The following is a 15251-nucleotide window of genomic DNA, read 5'->3' as shown; positions in this document are numbered from 1 at the left end:
TCAATTCTGTCTTTCTGAAAGGATTCTAACATCTTCCTGATTGATTAAGCTACAGAAAAGGAAGATAGCAAGAAAAGCAGTTGCTTTTCATCTGTTCTCAGGGAAATGTAACAGCATTTACCCAATTATCCCCCCCCCTCCCCGGTGAGGTATGGAATTGGACTGTATGGAGGAGTTTTCCCATCCAAACCCAACCTACCATATCCAGCCACATGCAGGATTATGTGCATCCCATTACATCCCATGTTGTCATCTTTGAGGATCCCATATCATTCCTACAAATGAATCTGATGTTAGAGACTGGCACTGTGTTTTGCTTTGTGTTGGCTTCCTATTTAGTTTTACTTCAAATTAAAAAAATCTTTTAACAGATACAGATACAGATAGGGGAAGTTATGTGGTGGGCACCAAACGATGGAAGCTGAAGCATTCTTTGTGTCCATATGAACATTTCTGAGAACAGGAATCCAATTTGAAAAATAAAGACTGGGAAGCGGGAATCTTTATGTCTGTCTGTCTGTCTGTCTGTCTGTCTGTCTGTCTGTCTGTCTGACTGTCTGTCTCTTCCTCCCTTCCTCCATTGGATATGTTTGTGAACTATGGCAGGATAGACTTGCCATAAGGATAAGTTTCTGTCAAGATGCTCATTTGAATTTCTAAATGAAAATGCTATTTTTAGACCCATTGTGGCACTTTCTTCCTGTTTTCTGCTGATTTAGCAGCAGTGTTACATTATATGTACTTAGGCTAATACAGGATATCACTGCACAAGGCAATATGACAACCTCACTTCCTGACCTATGAATGATAATACAATGGTTTCAGTCACATCAATCGCCCAGGCAGCCTGAGGCAAAGAAAGATCGGCATTCATTCAGTTGAAGTGACAGGAACATGGGAGGAGGACTGTAATGTACCTAAACAACCTATAGATATAAACAGAAATTTGCTATCCATTTTGGAAGTCACAAGAAAAGTCTGCTGTCTGATCAAAAGCAGTGATAGTTGGTATGATCTCAACGAGAAGAAAGATTTTTATGGTCCTGGGGAATGACATGTGAAAATTTGAAATATGAGAAAGGATTTGTTCTCTGTACTTCAGTATAGATATTGGATCTAAAATAACATTAGCCTTTGGCAAGTGGAAAAAGCTATTTGGTTCATTATGCTCAATATATCACTTTACTGTTTTGATTATTTATTTTTTATTAAGCTGCTCATTCCCAAAGGCTCTTCATTGCTAACAATCAAAATCATCATAAAACAAGAAAATTCCCCTGAAAGTAATAAATGAACTAATGGTTTTACAGTTGTATAGAAGGAAAAAAAAAAACATACTAAGCCACGTGTTGACCAGGTGACCTAACCATTGTAACATGCCTTCCTCCTGGGATAGATTGAATGATTAGCTTGCAGGTGCTTTCCTCAATCTCTATGTGGAAGGTGTTCCAAAGCATGGAGAATGGATGAAAAAGACTAGCCAAAGTCAGTGTTGAGGAAACCAAAGCTACAGAGCTTGGTTCTCAATAACTCTGTAGCTCTTCATGGTACTTTATCCCTTGAACCAGAAATCCATCCTCCTTCTAATTGTGTCATCCTTTGCTCAACACACTCTTTTAATTGTTAATACCTAGCTGTGACCATCCAGGTGAAGTTATTTCATAGAAACATAAAACATAGAAAGCATTGCAAATACCAGTTGCTATTTCTTTTCCAGACGGAGTGTGCAAACTATATCCGAGTTCTTTATCCTTTAAACCGGACTCATCTCTTAGCTTGCGGGACTGGAGCTTTTCATCCCGTCTGTGCTTTCATCTATGTGGGACACAGAGGAGAGGTAAGGAGTCAACGTGCATCTGAGGCAGACCATATAAGTACTATAGTGAAGGATCGAGACCCTTTTCTATTAAGAGCAATTGCGACCAACAATACCTCTCCTGGGGTGGCAAGAGGTGACTTTTGTTCGTTTGTAAAATGTTTCTTTGAGTCAGTCTTTTTTTTTAAAAAAACTGGGGGAAGCCAATTTGGTTTAGTAGCTAAAATGCTGGACTAGAAACCTTCTACAGACCCTGAACTCTAGGCCTCCCTTATTTATTGAACTTGGCTGGGTGACTTTGGGTCAATCATTCTCTCAGTCCAACTCATCTCACAGAAAGATTGGAAAATGGAAAATAGGAGAAGCAGGATGAGTTGCAAAAAATAAAGGTAGGATATAAAGCAAATATATCCTATTTCTTGCCTCACCAACAAAGGAAGATTTGTTGGTGAGGCAAGAATTCCTAAGCCTGCCCTTCTCTTGTGGAAAATGGTACTCTTTTATTTTATTCATTATTATATTTATAGCATCCCCTCCATTATTATAGAAATAAAGGCAGGCTCCTTGGGGAAGGAGGCTTCCCTCATTGATCCTTACAAGATTGAGAAGCAGTGACTGCCCCATGGTGTCCCAGTTGAGTGAGACCTGAACCCATGCCCTTCCAGTCCCATTCCAATGTTTCAACCATTACATCCCATCTGGTTTCCTCCATCAGCTCCCTTGTACTTGCCTTCCCTTCCCTTCCCATTTCCAAGGCAGCTGCAAAAAAATCAATAGCTGCCTATTGGTTTCAGACAATGGGGTAGTATTATAGCTGGCCTTAATAGTGGTGAAAAGAAATAACTCAATTTCTGGACTGAAATGCATTCACTTTCCTTAATCATTGCTAAGAGTAATTACAATTATCCTGGTTTTCCTGACTCATTAAGTTGTAGCTACACAAACATAAATGAATGTAACAATATTGGAAAGAGAAGAATGCCGGCATGAGAGGAAGCCAACGATCATTGTTATAAAATACTAAACTATAATGTACTGTCATATTCAATGTAATTCAGTGTATTAAATACAGTAAACTACAGTTTTGCAAATAAAATTTTTAAAAAAAGACCTCTTTTGGATCAGACAGAGATTTAATCAAACCAGCATCTTGTTACATTAGCAGACAGATATCTCTTGAAACCATAGAGAAGACTGGACAAACCTTTGATTGTTTTAACAGAGCTTTTCTTGTATGTGTACTAGTCTACTCACTTAATGCAGAAAGATTAAACCGTGATATTTCCATTTCCAAGAAGGAATCAATACAGACAAGAGCAACTAGATTTGCAATTCTTTGTGTTAAATGTCTTATCTTGTATTAAATTTGGAAAGGTTGATTTATGTGCTTATCCTTCTCGGATAGGAACAAAAAACCCCTGATTTCTCAGTTCAGTTCAGTGCACTTAGCCTGTTTGTTGTTGCAACTAAACATAACTGCCATTGTGGAATTTGTCTAGCCTTCTCAGCCTTCTAAGAAGTGAATGTAGGATATATTAAGCTGTCAAGCGGATCAGTGCATTGCTCCATTCATATCTAACTCCTACTTATACTGCTTTCTTCCTCTGCCTGTTTTCCTGTCTGCTCTGTTTTTAAAAAAAACAAACCAAACTAAACCCCATTTATATTCAATCTGAAACATGTTCATTCACTCCTAGATGTACTTACATGGAGAAAGCAGAAATAATGTTAGATGGGGACAGATTTTTTTAAAAATGGAGAAGGAGTCCTTGGTGCTCTCTGAGCTTGATTGTTTTCCTGTAGATGTTTAATAACCTAACCTAGGCAACATCATCAGTGCTAACAACCTATAAAAAGCAGTGAAATTGCAACTGTATAATGGTCTACATCATTGGTGAAATCCAAATTTTTTTACTACTGATTCTGTGGGCGTGGCTTGGTGGGCATGGCTTGGTGGGTGTGGCAGGAGAAGGATACTGCAAACTCTCCATTCCCACCCCATTCCGGGCAGAAGAATATTGCAAAATCTCCATTCCCACCTCACTCTGGGACCAGCCAGAGTTGGTATTTGTCAGTTCTCTGAACTACTCAAAATTTCCGCTACCGGTTCTCCGACCTGCTCAAAATTTCTGCTACTGGTTCTCCAGAACCTGTCAGAACCTGCTGGATTTCACCCCTGATCTACATTAATATTAAGCCATCTGTCTTGTGTTTGGGGGAACAGCACAAATACAGGCATATATAGGATATCTGGGATATGAGCTAGAAGTACTGTAGCTTCCAAGGATGGATTCCTTTGGAACTGTGAGATCTGTTATGGAGGCTCCTAAACCTCCCTGCCTCCCTTGTGGTTTCTCACATTTTAAAAGACATCTTTTAAATTAGGAAATAACTGTGCTATGAAATGAAACAACAGTCTCCAGTGTTGTCTTGGTTTTCAAAAATGCCTTTGGGTCCCAAATAGGCCCCATAATCTTTTTCTAAAAACAAAAATGGTGGATGGCTGCCATCTGGACCTTTGGCCTATAACACACCTGCTCAGGAATGAGGTAAAATCAGTAGAAATCATCTGCTGAGAGAGAGAGAGAGAGAGAGACCCTACATATCCATCTGATATTTTGATACTTTGTAACTGATTATGTTCCCCGAACTAGTCATTTTGTGTTTTGGTAATGGTCTCTTTAGGGAATTTTTGGGGGCGTGTGAATGGATTAAAAAATTGACAAGCAGACTTGACTATCTTGATTTTTATTCACTGCCTTGTGAACCCCCTTGTACCTCTTGTCATTTTGCTTAAGTACCTACAAATGCCCAGGTCTGGAAGCAGCATTGTAGAAAATAACAATCTACTCTCTGTAATTTGCACCTATTGATCACATTGTTCAAAATTCTTGCAACCAGAAGGACCAAATCATTCTGTTTGTTTGATACTTATGTCCATTATTAGCTCAATCTCTTAGAAGGCTTTGGGGGCTATTTCTTGAAAAATGTATGGTTGTCTCTCTGTGTGTGTACGTATGCAACACCGTTCTATATATACATAAATTATAAAACCTTTGGTATAATAAGGCATTAATAAAATTTGGTATTCTCTCAAACTCGGTTAAAACTCCAGTCTAGCTCTGTAAAGGACTAATACAAATAAAATCAAAACTAACCAAGAGTTAAAACCAATTAGCAGCCATTTGACCCACTGGCCTCTCATGAAAAACACCCCGATCAACAACCAGATATAAAATCTGTGGGTGGCATTTCTTGTCCTTTCCTCATTAATCAAGCTGGCCTAAGCAGGAAGGTCGCCCAACTTCACCTCATAACCCCTCTTGGCTCTGGCAATTTCAGAAGCTTTTATGACCAAGCCTGTGGGAGAAAGAGTCCTTTCAGCACAGCTGTTTATCATGAGCCCCTGGGATGATCACTTGGACTTCTTATTTCATGCAACGCCCTTCCCAAATGTTCAGACTGACATCACCCTGGTTTGCCATGCAAAGCAGAAACACAATCTGAGCCCTGTCTTCCGGCTCGAGTGTGGGTGTGCGGAAAGCCTGAATGAAGGTCCCACAATTAGGTGATTTGAAGAGATCGCTTTGTCCAGCCAAGGAGATGACTCCAGAGAAACACTCAAAAATTGAAGAAATAGTATCAGCCTTGTAATTTTCAAAAGACGTAGTTTCATTATGCTGAGGGATATTTCTTGAAACTATACAGGATAGTAGCACCAAAAACATTTTACCAAACAGTTAACCATGGCAAGGACGCTTAATGCCTTTCTAGGATTGGCTGTGGCCTTTTCCTCCCTATATTGCGAGCTTGATCATCATTTATTTTGTTTTGACCAACAACAGTTACAAACAGTACTAAAATCAAACGTCAGCTTGTTTGAACAGATGAGTCAGGATCTTTGTGGCTCCATGCTGGTTTATCTGAACCTAGAATGAAACTGGCAATTTTTTTGGCAATGCTGAGGCTTGTAGTTTGCATTGTTTCTCTTTTTTCTCTCTCTCTCTCTCCCTCCCTCCCTCCCTCTCTCTCTTTACTGAGTCTCTGAGTTCTTAAACCCAACTCAGTTTCTCCTTAACCTCTATTGCGACCTCTAATTCATAAAGATGTAAACATTCCAAGATCTATTGGCACTGAGAAAGCCATAGGGTTAATAATGGGATGAACATCAGTCTTAGTAACTTGATTTTTGCTTACATTAAGAACAAAAAACTGCTGTTACTTTCTCTTGGTGAATCTGTGCTATCATGACAAGGATTTCCTTACACATCCTATGATCTGAGAACCTTTTGGAGTTCTCTTCATTCTTATCACATAAACATTTCCATGTTTCCTTTCACTCTATTAGTTTGATGTGGGCACCTAATTTTTCTTCCTCATTTCTCTTCCCAGCACATGTTCAGCATGGATCCAACCAGTGTAGAAAGTGGCCGGGGCAGATGTCCACATGAGCCTAATCGGGCGTTTGCAAGTACATTTTTTGGTAGGTGCCAAAGTAAATTAATCTGAATCTTGTATCCTAATAGCTGTACATGGATATTTACTATTTTATTATTTTATGTCATATTATTTTTTCCTGCTACTTAGTTTACTGTTTAAGACATTCAGCAAATAAGTGCTGGAAATAATTGAAGAAATGCATGATCTCAGGTGAACTTCTTAGGAATTGATCTTATAGGCTTCTTTGCCAGGCGTTTTTCTGTTCTCCAGAGAGAATTCAGTTCTTCAAGTGGATTCAGAAAAGTCTAGAAAGAATCTGTCCAACCATTCTTCCAGGTTGTTGCCAGTCACTCTGCTCAAGAATCAATAACTTAGGTTATTTGTCTGTAAGCATGTATTAGAAAGCCTCCTCTCTCACCATTTGTTACTCTGGGTGGCATACAAAATAAAAAAAAAAAACCACCAATAACAATAATGAACAAAATTAAAAAGCTCAACAAAACCAAAAACATAATAAACTACTGAGGCTATATTTCTCCAAGGTCTTTCTTGAATTCCTATGTAAAATCAGCTGGGCAATTGCTGAATTTATGATTCTATAATAAATGTGAGTTCTGTTGCATTTTCTAAACTAGAAAACACAACAGAAGAGCCTGATAGTACAGTGGACTAAAGCACTGTTATTAACATCTGCTGCTTGCAATTACTGCAAGTTCAAATCTCACCAGCTCAAGGTTGACTCAGCCTTCCATCCTTTCAAAGGTAGGTGAAATGAGGACCCAGATTGTGGGGGCAATAAACTGACTTTGTATAAATATACAAAAGTATGAAAGCTATTGCTTAACGCATTGTAAGCCGCCCTGAGTCTCCGGAGAAGGGCGGCATATAAATTAAAGCAAAAAAAAACTACCATTATAAATGGACAAGTTCTGAGACCTTAGAAAAGAGTGCAACACGAATAATCCAGATAGCAGGAGCTACAGTCAGCAGTATTGTGGGTTGGGGAAGAAAACAGTTGCTGTTTTGCTGAAATAAAAGACTGCTACTTCTTCTACTCTTGATTTCCTAATTTATATTTAAATCATGTTTTAATGCTCAGTGGAATATGTGGGAAGAACCAGGGTAAGGACAAGGATTGTTTAACCCAGTGTTTCTCAACCTTGGCAAGTTTAAGACTAAGGAATTATGGGAGCTGAAATTGACACATTTTAAGATTGCTGAAGTTGAGAAACACTGGGTTGACTTTTTAAAGACTATTATGTTGATGAGTTTTCCCTATGGATGTGAGGCCTGCTCCTTCTCAATATAGTCACGTTCATTTAGAATTTTAAATTGTTTTTATCAGATTTTAGTAATAATTTGTGTTTGGAATCTGCACTTTGATATGGCCCAAGGGCTAATCAATAAAGTAAACTGTAACTGTATTTAGAATTTCAGTGTGATTTTGAGTCCATGTAATTTAAAAAAAGAAAAAGAAAAGACAGCTATAAAACCCAATTTATTCTCTCCAGGGACAACTGCTCCCCCCTGTGCTTCAATTATTTTCTTTCCTCATCTCACATAAAAATTGTGTTGCCTTTGGTAATGAATTGTTCATGGTAAGAAAAACGATGGGAAAAGTAAGAGGAACAGATGGAAGGATGAAAAATGGTAGATGAAATCATCTGGGCTTCCCTCCCCATCAGATCCCATGGGCTGTTGCATAATAAAGGGCTGATCTAGAAAGACGCTGAGAATTGATAGAACAGACTTGTCAAGAATGGTGTCAGCCTGGAAGCCATCTTTGCATTGGATCTTCGGGCCTGCCATATTTAGTACTGTGGGAAACTAGGAGGGGGGATTGTATGGAGCAGGGGCGATATATAGTCATAATAACATTCCTTTCTCTGAGAGTCAAGGACATCTTGCCCTGCACCTGGAGGGGTGTGACTGGGAGGCATCTCCATTTGGGACGGTGCATTGATTGGGCCATGTGATGGACATGTGGGTGCTGGGCAGGGACTTGGACTTTTCTATGGGTGGGGAAAACCTGGAAGCTTTCAGATTCGGATTTTCCCAGATGTGCCAATATGATATCTCTAATAAAATGGAACTTCGAGGAACTTCGAGCCTCGGAGTCTTCTTTTATTGGGGGTGTTACTTGGAACCCTGACAAATGGCAGCCAAGGAATCTCCTGTTTAGATCTGACCTCTGCCATAAATGCAATTGATGGCTTTAGACAAGCTATCCATTCTCACCTTGAACCATCTGTGAATGTTATCAGGCAATCAGAATACTCATGAAGTTCTTTCAATATAATGGGATGCGTCTCTATGTGCTGGTGCCTTTATTATTAAAGGTGTTAACAAACACAAAACTTATTCCCTAGGTGGAGACTTGTATACGGGGCTAACAGCCGATTTCTTGGGCAGGGACTCCGTGATCTTCCGGACCATGGGACATCGCTCTTCTCTACGTACAGAGATGGACCAGAGGTTGCTTAATGGTAGGGAAAAATTACAACTCTTCATCAAGTGAATAGGCACATAATGAACATGTAAATATGCAGTCTTAGAGAAGTTGGGATTGCTTCATTTTAGGCCAAAGGTCTTCAAACTTGGCAGCTTTAAGACTTGTGGTGTGGTGTGGCTATGCTGGCTGGAGAATTCTGGGAGTTGAAGTCCACAAGTCTTAAAGCTGCCAACTTTGAAGACCCCTGTTTTAGGCAAACAATGAAATAGGTGTGTGTTCCATGAATTTTGTGCATGGGATCATGACAAGGGTATAAAGGGGATTAAACAAAGCTCATGTAAAGCTCAGAGATAGTCAGAATAAAAGTGACTGACAGAAACCCATATAAAGTACAGAGCAATCAATGAAAAAGGGAGTGTTGTCCACGAAAATAAGAATGGGGGAAAAAAAGGTGAAATGGAGGTCATGATCACTCTAAATTTGTACATGGGAAAGGAGGAGGAGATGGGGAAGTGTTTATATAACTAACCCTGTATAGTTTTAATAAGAAGAATCCTTATCTGTTATCTCTCTTGGCAATAACATTCATTGACTGTTCCAAGACAGAATCTGCCAAGATTTTAAACTTTTAGGACCAGCACCAAGCTACAAACTGCTTCTGGGGACCTTTTTTCTTAATCTGTCCAATTTTTTTTTTCCCCTCAGCTCCCAAATTTGTTGCTGCTTATATGATCCCCGAGAATGATGATCGGGACAATGACAAAGTCTACTTCTTCTTCACGGAGAAGGCGGCAGAGTCAGACAGCAAAGGGCATGCCATCTTCAGCCGTGTGGGCAGAATCTGTGTGGTGAGTTTCTCAGGTCATTGCCAGGCATAATGGTGGCCCCTTAGAGACATGTGCTAGTATTGATCTAAAAATCAATGTGTGGGGGGGTGGGGGGGTGGGGGGGGAGAGCTTGCAGCTCTGGATATCATACTTTAAAATCTATAGGTCCTGGGACAGCTTATGCCCTGTGAAGTGGTTGCTTGCTGCTCTTATGAGCCTTTGGGATTTAATTTAGGAGAAGCAGTTGAATTATTGTATGGTACTTGAAGATAAAGGCCATATGATGTGTCTTCATTTTATTTTTATTGCTGCTCTGTTGTTTTAGTGGTATATTGTAATGTGTTTTGAGGATGTTATTGCAAGCTGCCTAGAGATCTAGAAGGAGACAGTATATAAATTAATGTAATAAATAAATCATAAATATAAATTAAATGACTCAGTTGACATCTTTACGCACAACTGAAATGGATCATTTGGTCTTTGACTAGTGCCTAATTATATTTTACGGGTGAGTTTAAAGAGATTTATTAATAGATATAAGGCCACTTTATAGCACAAGGGCATGACATTTTGTGATTTATGGTATTGCTAGTTATTATGAAAAACTGTTAAGCAATAATAGCCTTCAGTCTCTTTGATTGCTTGTTTTCTGTGAGTCAAATGAGAATATGAGAAATGAGAATATCTGAATGTGTACATTCATTTTATTGATTTTTTTTTTAAAAAAAAGATATGTTTAAAGATGATTTCTCTCCTGGTATCAGTGGCAGAAATAGTGCTGTATAGATTTCGTTTGTGGCTTAAATGGCATTGCGTGCTTTTATGCAGAAACAGCAGAGGCTAAACCAAAACCTCCACCCACAATGTATAGATTTCCACACCAGAAGGGATAAATGTTTCAGCTTCATTTTTGCTTTGTAAGACCCTGTGTGAATTCTCAGCTTCCCTATTAAAAAATACACCCAAGAATTGATAATTTGGATTTACACAGAAGAAATAATCAAACTAAATTAGACTCCAGAGGAATGGCCTCTGGAGATTGGAACAAAAAACTTTCCAGGGAAAGGATTGGCATGTGTGATCTGCAGCCAAGGGTCCAAATGAAAATCAAGTAGTAACCGTTGAAGCCCTAAGCTCTGCTGGTAAACAAAAATTGCCTCTAGGACTTGGCAGTGTTACTACATATGCACTGAACATGGAAACTTTTTAAAAGATTTCTCTCTGATCATGGAGGTCTTGTCTGCTTTAAATTAAACAAAGTTGTCCAACCCAGCTCAGAAAACTTGGAGAGGCTAAATAAATTCGCTAAAGAATTTGGGGAAGATGTTATCACTATGTATGAGTTCTGGTGAATGGTATAGGTGATCGAGTAGGAATTTATGTGTTCAGAGTCGCTCGGTAGTGAGATAGATGACATATCAATTTAATAAAAAAATATGCAAAAAGTGAAATAGCCAAAGTTGGATGTGTTGCTAAACCCAAATCAAGATTAAATAATAATAATAACTTTATTGTCATTGTAAGTGTATACACAATATACCCATACAATGAAATTCACTTAACACCCAAAGACCAGGTCCAACACACATAACAATCCCCAAACACACTCCCACCCACCACAATTCCCCAATTAAAATGCCCGCAGGAGATAATGTGGTTTTCACGTTGTATTTTCTTTTTCTACTGTTGGGACATGTGCACTCCTTATATAAACTTCCTTTCACCAAAGTGCCTTACATCCCAAAAGATGAGGTCTCACAGTGTTTCATGCAAGGAAGATCCAAGCAGTCGCTCTCATATATGATGAAAAAAGAAAGGAAGTTGCAAGAGCAGATACGTAACTAAAAGACTCCTTGATACCTTTGCCACAGTATTTAGCTTTATGTGGCAGTGTCTTTTCTCCCTCCTTGTTCACTATAATTGCGTGTTTGAGATCAGTTTCATGATGGGGTAATATAACATTGTTGGGATTTGTAATGGGGTTATTTTAACACACAGAGCTGAAATGCAGCTAGTTAAAACTGGAAAATGCTTAGAAAACCATTACTGATAGTGTTCTTTTTTTTCTTTTAATTTGATTTATAGGCTGCCCTTCTCTGGAGACTCAGGGTGGCTTACAATGCGTTAAGCAATAGCCTTCATACTTTTGTATATTTATACAAAGTCAGCTTATTGCCCCCACAATCTGGGTCCTCATTTTACCTACCTTAGAAAGGATGGAAGGCTGAGTCAACCTTGAGCCTGGTGAGATTCGCACTTACAGTAATTGCAGACAGCTGATGATAATCACAATGCTATCAGTCTGCTGAGCCACCAGGCTCTTCTTCAATTTACAGTATGTTCACTGGCTTCCAGTAATCACCCACCTAAAAATAAAACCATCTGAAATATATATATATATATTTTTAAAGGATTTAAAATGTTTCGAAACAGGAGGGGAGAAAATGTTGACAAATGTATCTGAAACTTAGGTGAGCCTACTTGATTCTGGTTTGTCCTGAACTGAATCCTGATTTATATGTACTGAAGTTAAACCTGCTGTCCCCTTGTCTCTGCTTCCTAAAGAAGAGCAGCGAGTGACGTAATGGAGGAGGTCTGTTTGGAACAAGTTGCTGGCCTTAAGTTCTCCTATCAAGATCTCCTCTTTGGTAGGGCCTGGTTCTCGTAGGCTGTATAAATCTTGCCTGACACAATTGTTTCTTTTCCAGCCAAGTTATGAACATGGACCTTTTCTTTCTGGTGATTCTCTTCCTTGTAATTCCCCCCCCCCCAAAAGTGACTGAGGGGGAGACTGGCGTTGCTGTATGGGAGGAAGGAATAATACTTTAAAACTTTTGAATTCAGTTGTTCTTCCAAATGGAAGTGTCCCAATATTTCTGTTCAAGCCGTTTTCACTTCCTCCCTTCTCTCTTCAACTGTTCTTTTTACACTTCTCCTGTGAGCAGTTCCTTCTAGCCAAAGGTTCCACAAAGCCATTTTGATGCCAGCTTCAGTTCTGCTTCCTGGATCTCTCTTCATCATGCATGCCTGAAGTGTAATGTAATGAAAAACTTACTCTGCAAGGAAACAGGCTAATTGTAGAAAAAGGAAAGGTGCTGATCATAGAGGTTCCTCTTCATTGAACCTCTATGGTATTGTAATTGATTGTGTCATCTGAGTAACATGAGAGCCAGTTTGATGTAATAGTTAAGGCATTGGGCTAGACATTTGGAGTTCTGGTCCTACCTTAGGTAGAGAGGCAGCTGGCTGATCTTGGGCCAGTGACATTGTCTCAGCCCTGGAAGTAGGCAATGGCAAACCGCTTCAAAAATCTTGCCCTGCTTGTCTGGAAGACAGCAGGGACTGAGTCCAGGCAGTCAACAGGAGTCAAAACTGATTTGAAAGCACAACATAAATAAATTGGAGTGATAGGTCATTAACAAAACTCTTTAATATTCTTGGTATTTTATGACATCTGTCTCATGTAGAAAGCCATAGAAATAACTGAGAAAAATGGATCTATTGCAAATACATTCCTAGCTCTTTAATTTTCTCATTCTTACTGACCAAGAACCTTTTCTTGTTGGAGCATAATGAGCTTACTTTTTAATAGGGATATACAGTGCTTCAGATTTGAAGCCAAAACAGTGCTTTGGAGCTCATGTGGGCATATATGTAATACCTGATGTAACTCCTTAATCCAAACATGTCTTTGCTGGAATTACTGACTGGCTGCAGAAAGCAAATGCATGATTCCAGGAAAAAGCACAGTTGTTTGAAGGAATTGCAGATAAGCGCTATATGCCCTCCACTATCTGAAACACCTTTTTATATTTGGATCTGAAGCCTAGTTGAACTGTACTTTTTAATCCCACTCTTAATGGCACTCCCCATCATTGTAAGCAGAGGGCTAAGATGATGCATCACAAATAAAACCCTGCACCCTTTTCTGAGACTGGAAGCCCCCCTCTTCTCTCCCAGCCAATGCCCACTTTAACAATTCTCTGTAACTTTGGTAATTGCCAAGCTTCTCCAATAAAATAGAGAAAAATTTCCCTAGGTTCCTGAAGGGAATTGGGATTGGATCTCTTCCCAACTAAAAACGTTTTGAATTATCTTGACTCAGTTCTCTTTGTAAGGTTTTCAGGTAGCAGAACAGTTTTTCTTTTAAAAATGAGTATCTAAAAAGGTTATTTTCAGCTGCAGCCGCTTGCTAAATCTTTCTTGCTTATTTGTTTGGAATCAGCAGAACATTTTTACATGCCAATGTTCATGAAATTTTACTATATATTAATTATAAGTATCTTAAGATTTTATGTATATATAAAACATGTACACATGTACAACTCAGAACTTACTTAAAGTAACTTTACTCATTTTTTAAAAACGCAAAGAGATAATCAATTAAACCAATTTACAAGTTTAACAAATTCAAACATATATTGAAGTTAAACCATTATAAAATATATACAGAATAAAAATAATAAGGCAGTAACTAGAAAAGGCAGCAACAGAAGGTTAAAATTACAGCAGAATTATTATTAAAAGGCAGGCAGAATAAAAATGTTTTTACTTGGCACAAAAAAATAGCAAAGAGGGTGCCAGGCGTACTTTACTGGGGAAAGCATTTCAAAGTTGGATGCTGCAACTGAAAAGATAAGATCATATGCTCTAGCTTGGCCTACCCTGCCCACAAACTGGAGTTCAATCCTGACAGGCTCGAGTTGACTCAGCCTTTCCATCCTTCCAAGGTTGGTAAAATGAGGACCCAGATTGTTGGGGGCAATATGCTGACTTTGTAAACCACTTAGAGAGGGCTGTAAAAGCAGTTAGTGTTATAGCTAGGTGCTATTGGCAACGTACCTGAAACAGATCCTTTGCTTCTGAGATGCCATTGATCTTGACCAAATTATCCATTTGAAACGAACAAGTAAATCAATCAATCTGGGTTTTCCCAGATTAAGTTCAGCATCTAACCAATCTGGCAGCTTTCAAAAAGCTAAGCAATGACAGATCTGGATTAATACTTGAATGAGAGGCCACCAGGAAAATCTAAACCGTAGGGTAGATTAGGAAGAAAAATGGTTTCATTGCCTTTAGATATTTATAAAAATAATAAAGAGGTGATAAAAAATCTGGAAAAAAATAAGCATATGGAAATATTCTGTGTACTCACAGTAAAACACATAGTCTGAGAAAAAGTAGTTACCGGTATCTGAATCTCACTCATCAAGAGTAGATTTTAATACACAGAAACTGAGCTTCTAGCCATTTTGGCGGAGCTAAGTTAGCTTAGATGATACAGTGCAGACAGACTGTGAGGAATACACCTTCCCTTAATAACTCTCTTCCATTTTTTAGTACCTGCTGCCCAAGATGCCTCTAATGACTAATGATAGGGCCCACACTGGATGGCTTACACAAGGAAGGGAGAGGGCAGTGCTTTATTGACTTTAAAATTGTCAGTAGGTGATGCAGTTCAGTGATGAAATATCTGGTAAATCTAGAAAGCACATTTCAGTCCAATTCTGGCATCTCCATTTTTCAGACAGCAGATAGATTGGCTTGCCTGGTAGAGACCTGAGAGAATCATTTGCCCAGATTTATTTCTATTGGCTTTGAAAGAACCAGTGGTTTGACTCAGTCTCAGATAGCTTCACCTTTTCTTATGCAAGCTATGGAACTAGTTAACCAGGTCATTTCTGGCTCAAGTGAGAACTCTGGGTTGATTTGCTTG

The 15251-nt window shown here is 38.9% G+C and overlaps 1 protein-coding gene across 1 annotated transcript in view; it reads left to right on the top strand.

The window, feature by feature from the left end:
• SEMA3G (semaphorin 3G) overlaps window positions 1–15251 on the top strand; it is a 98078-nt gene that overhangs the window by 61492 nt on the left and 21335 nt on the right. Inside the window, exons 4-7 of the mRNA XM_070937061.1 lie at window positions 1718–1837; window positions 6209–6299; window positions 8626–8742; window positions 9414–9556. Of these exons, the coding sequence (XP_070793162.1) occupies window positions 1718–1837; window positions 6209–6299; window positions 8626–8742; window positions 9414–9556 (471 nt within the window). The remainder of the gene's footprint in view (window positions 1–1717; window positions 1838–6208; window positions 6300–8625; window positions 8743–9413; window positions 9557–15251) is intronic.

This window comes from Pituophis catenifer, unplaced genomic scaffold (assembly GCF_029215685.1).
Source record: "Pituophis catenifer annectens isolate HBS135680 unplaced genomic scaffold, rPitCat1.0.hap2 SCAF_2, whole genome shotgun sequence".
NCBI lineage: Eukaryota > Metazoa > Chordata > Lepidosauria > Squamata > Colubridae > Pituophis > Pituophis catenifer.
The sequence above is the reverse complement of the archived record's forward strand: the minus strand, read 5'-3'. Positions and strand labels throughout refer to the sequence as shown.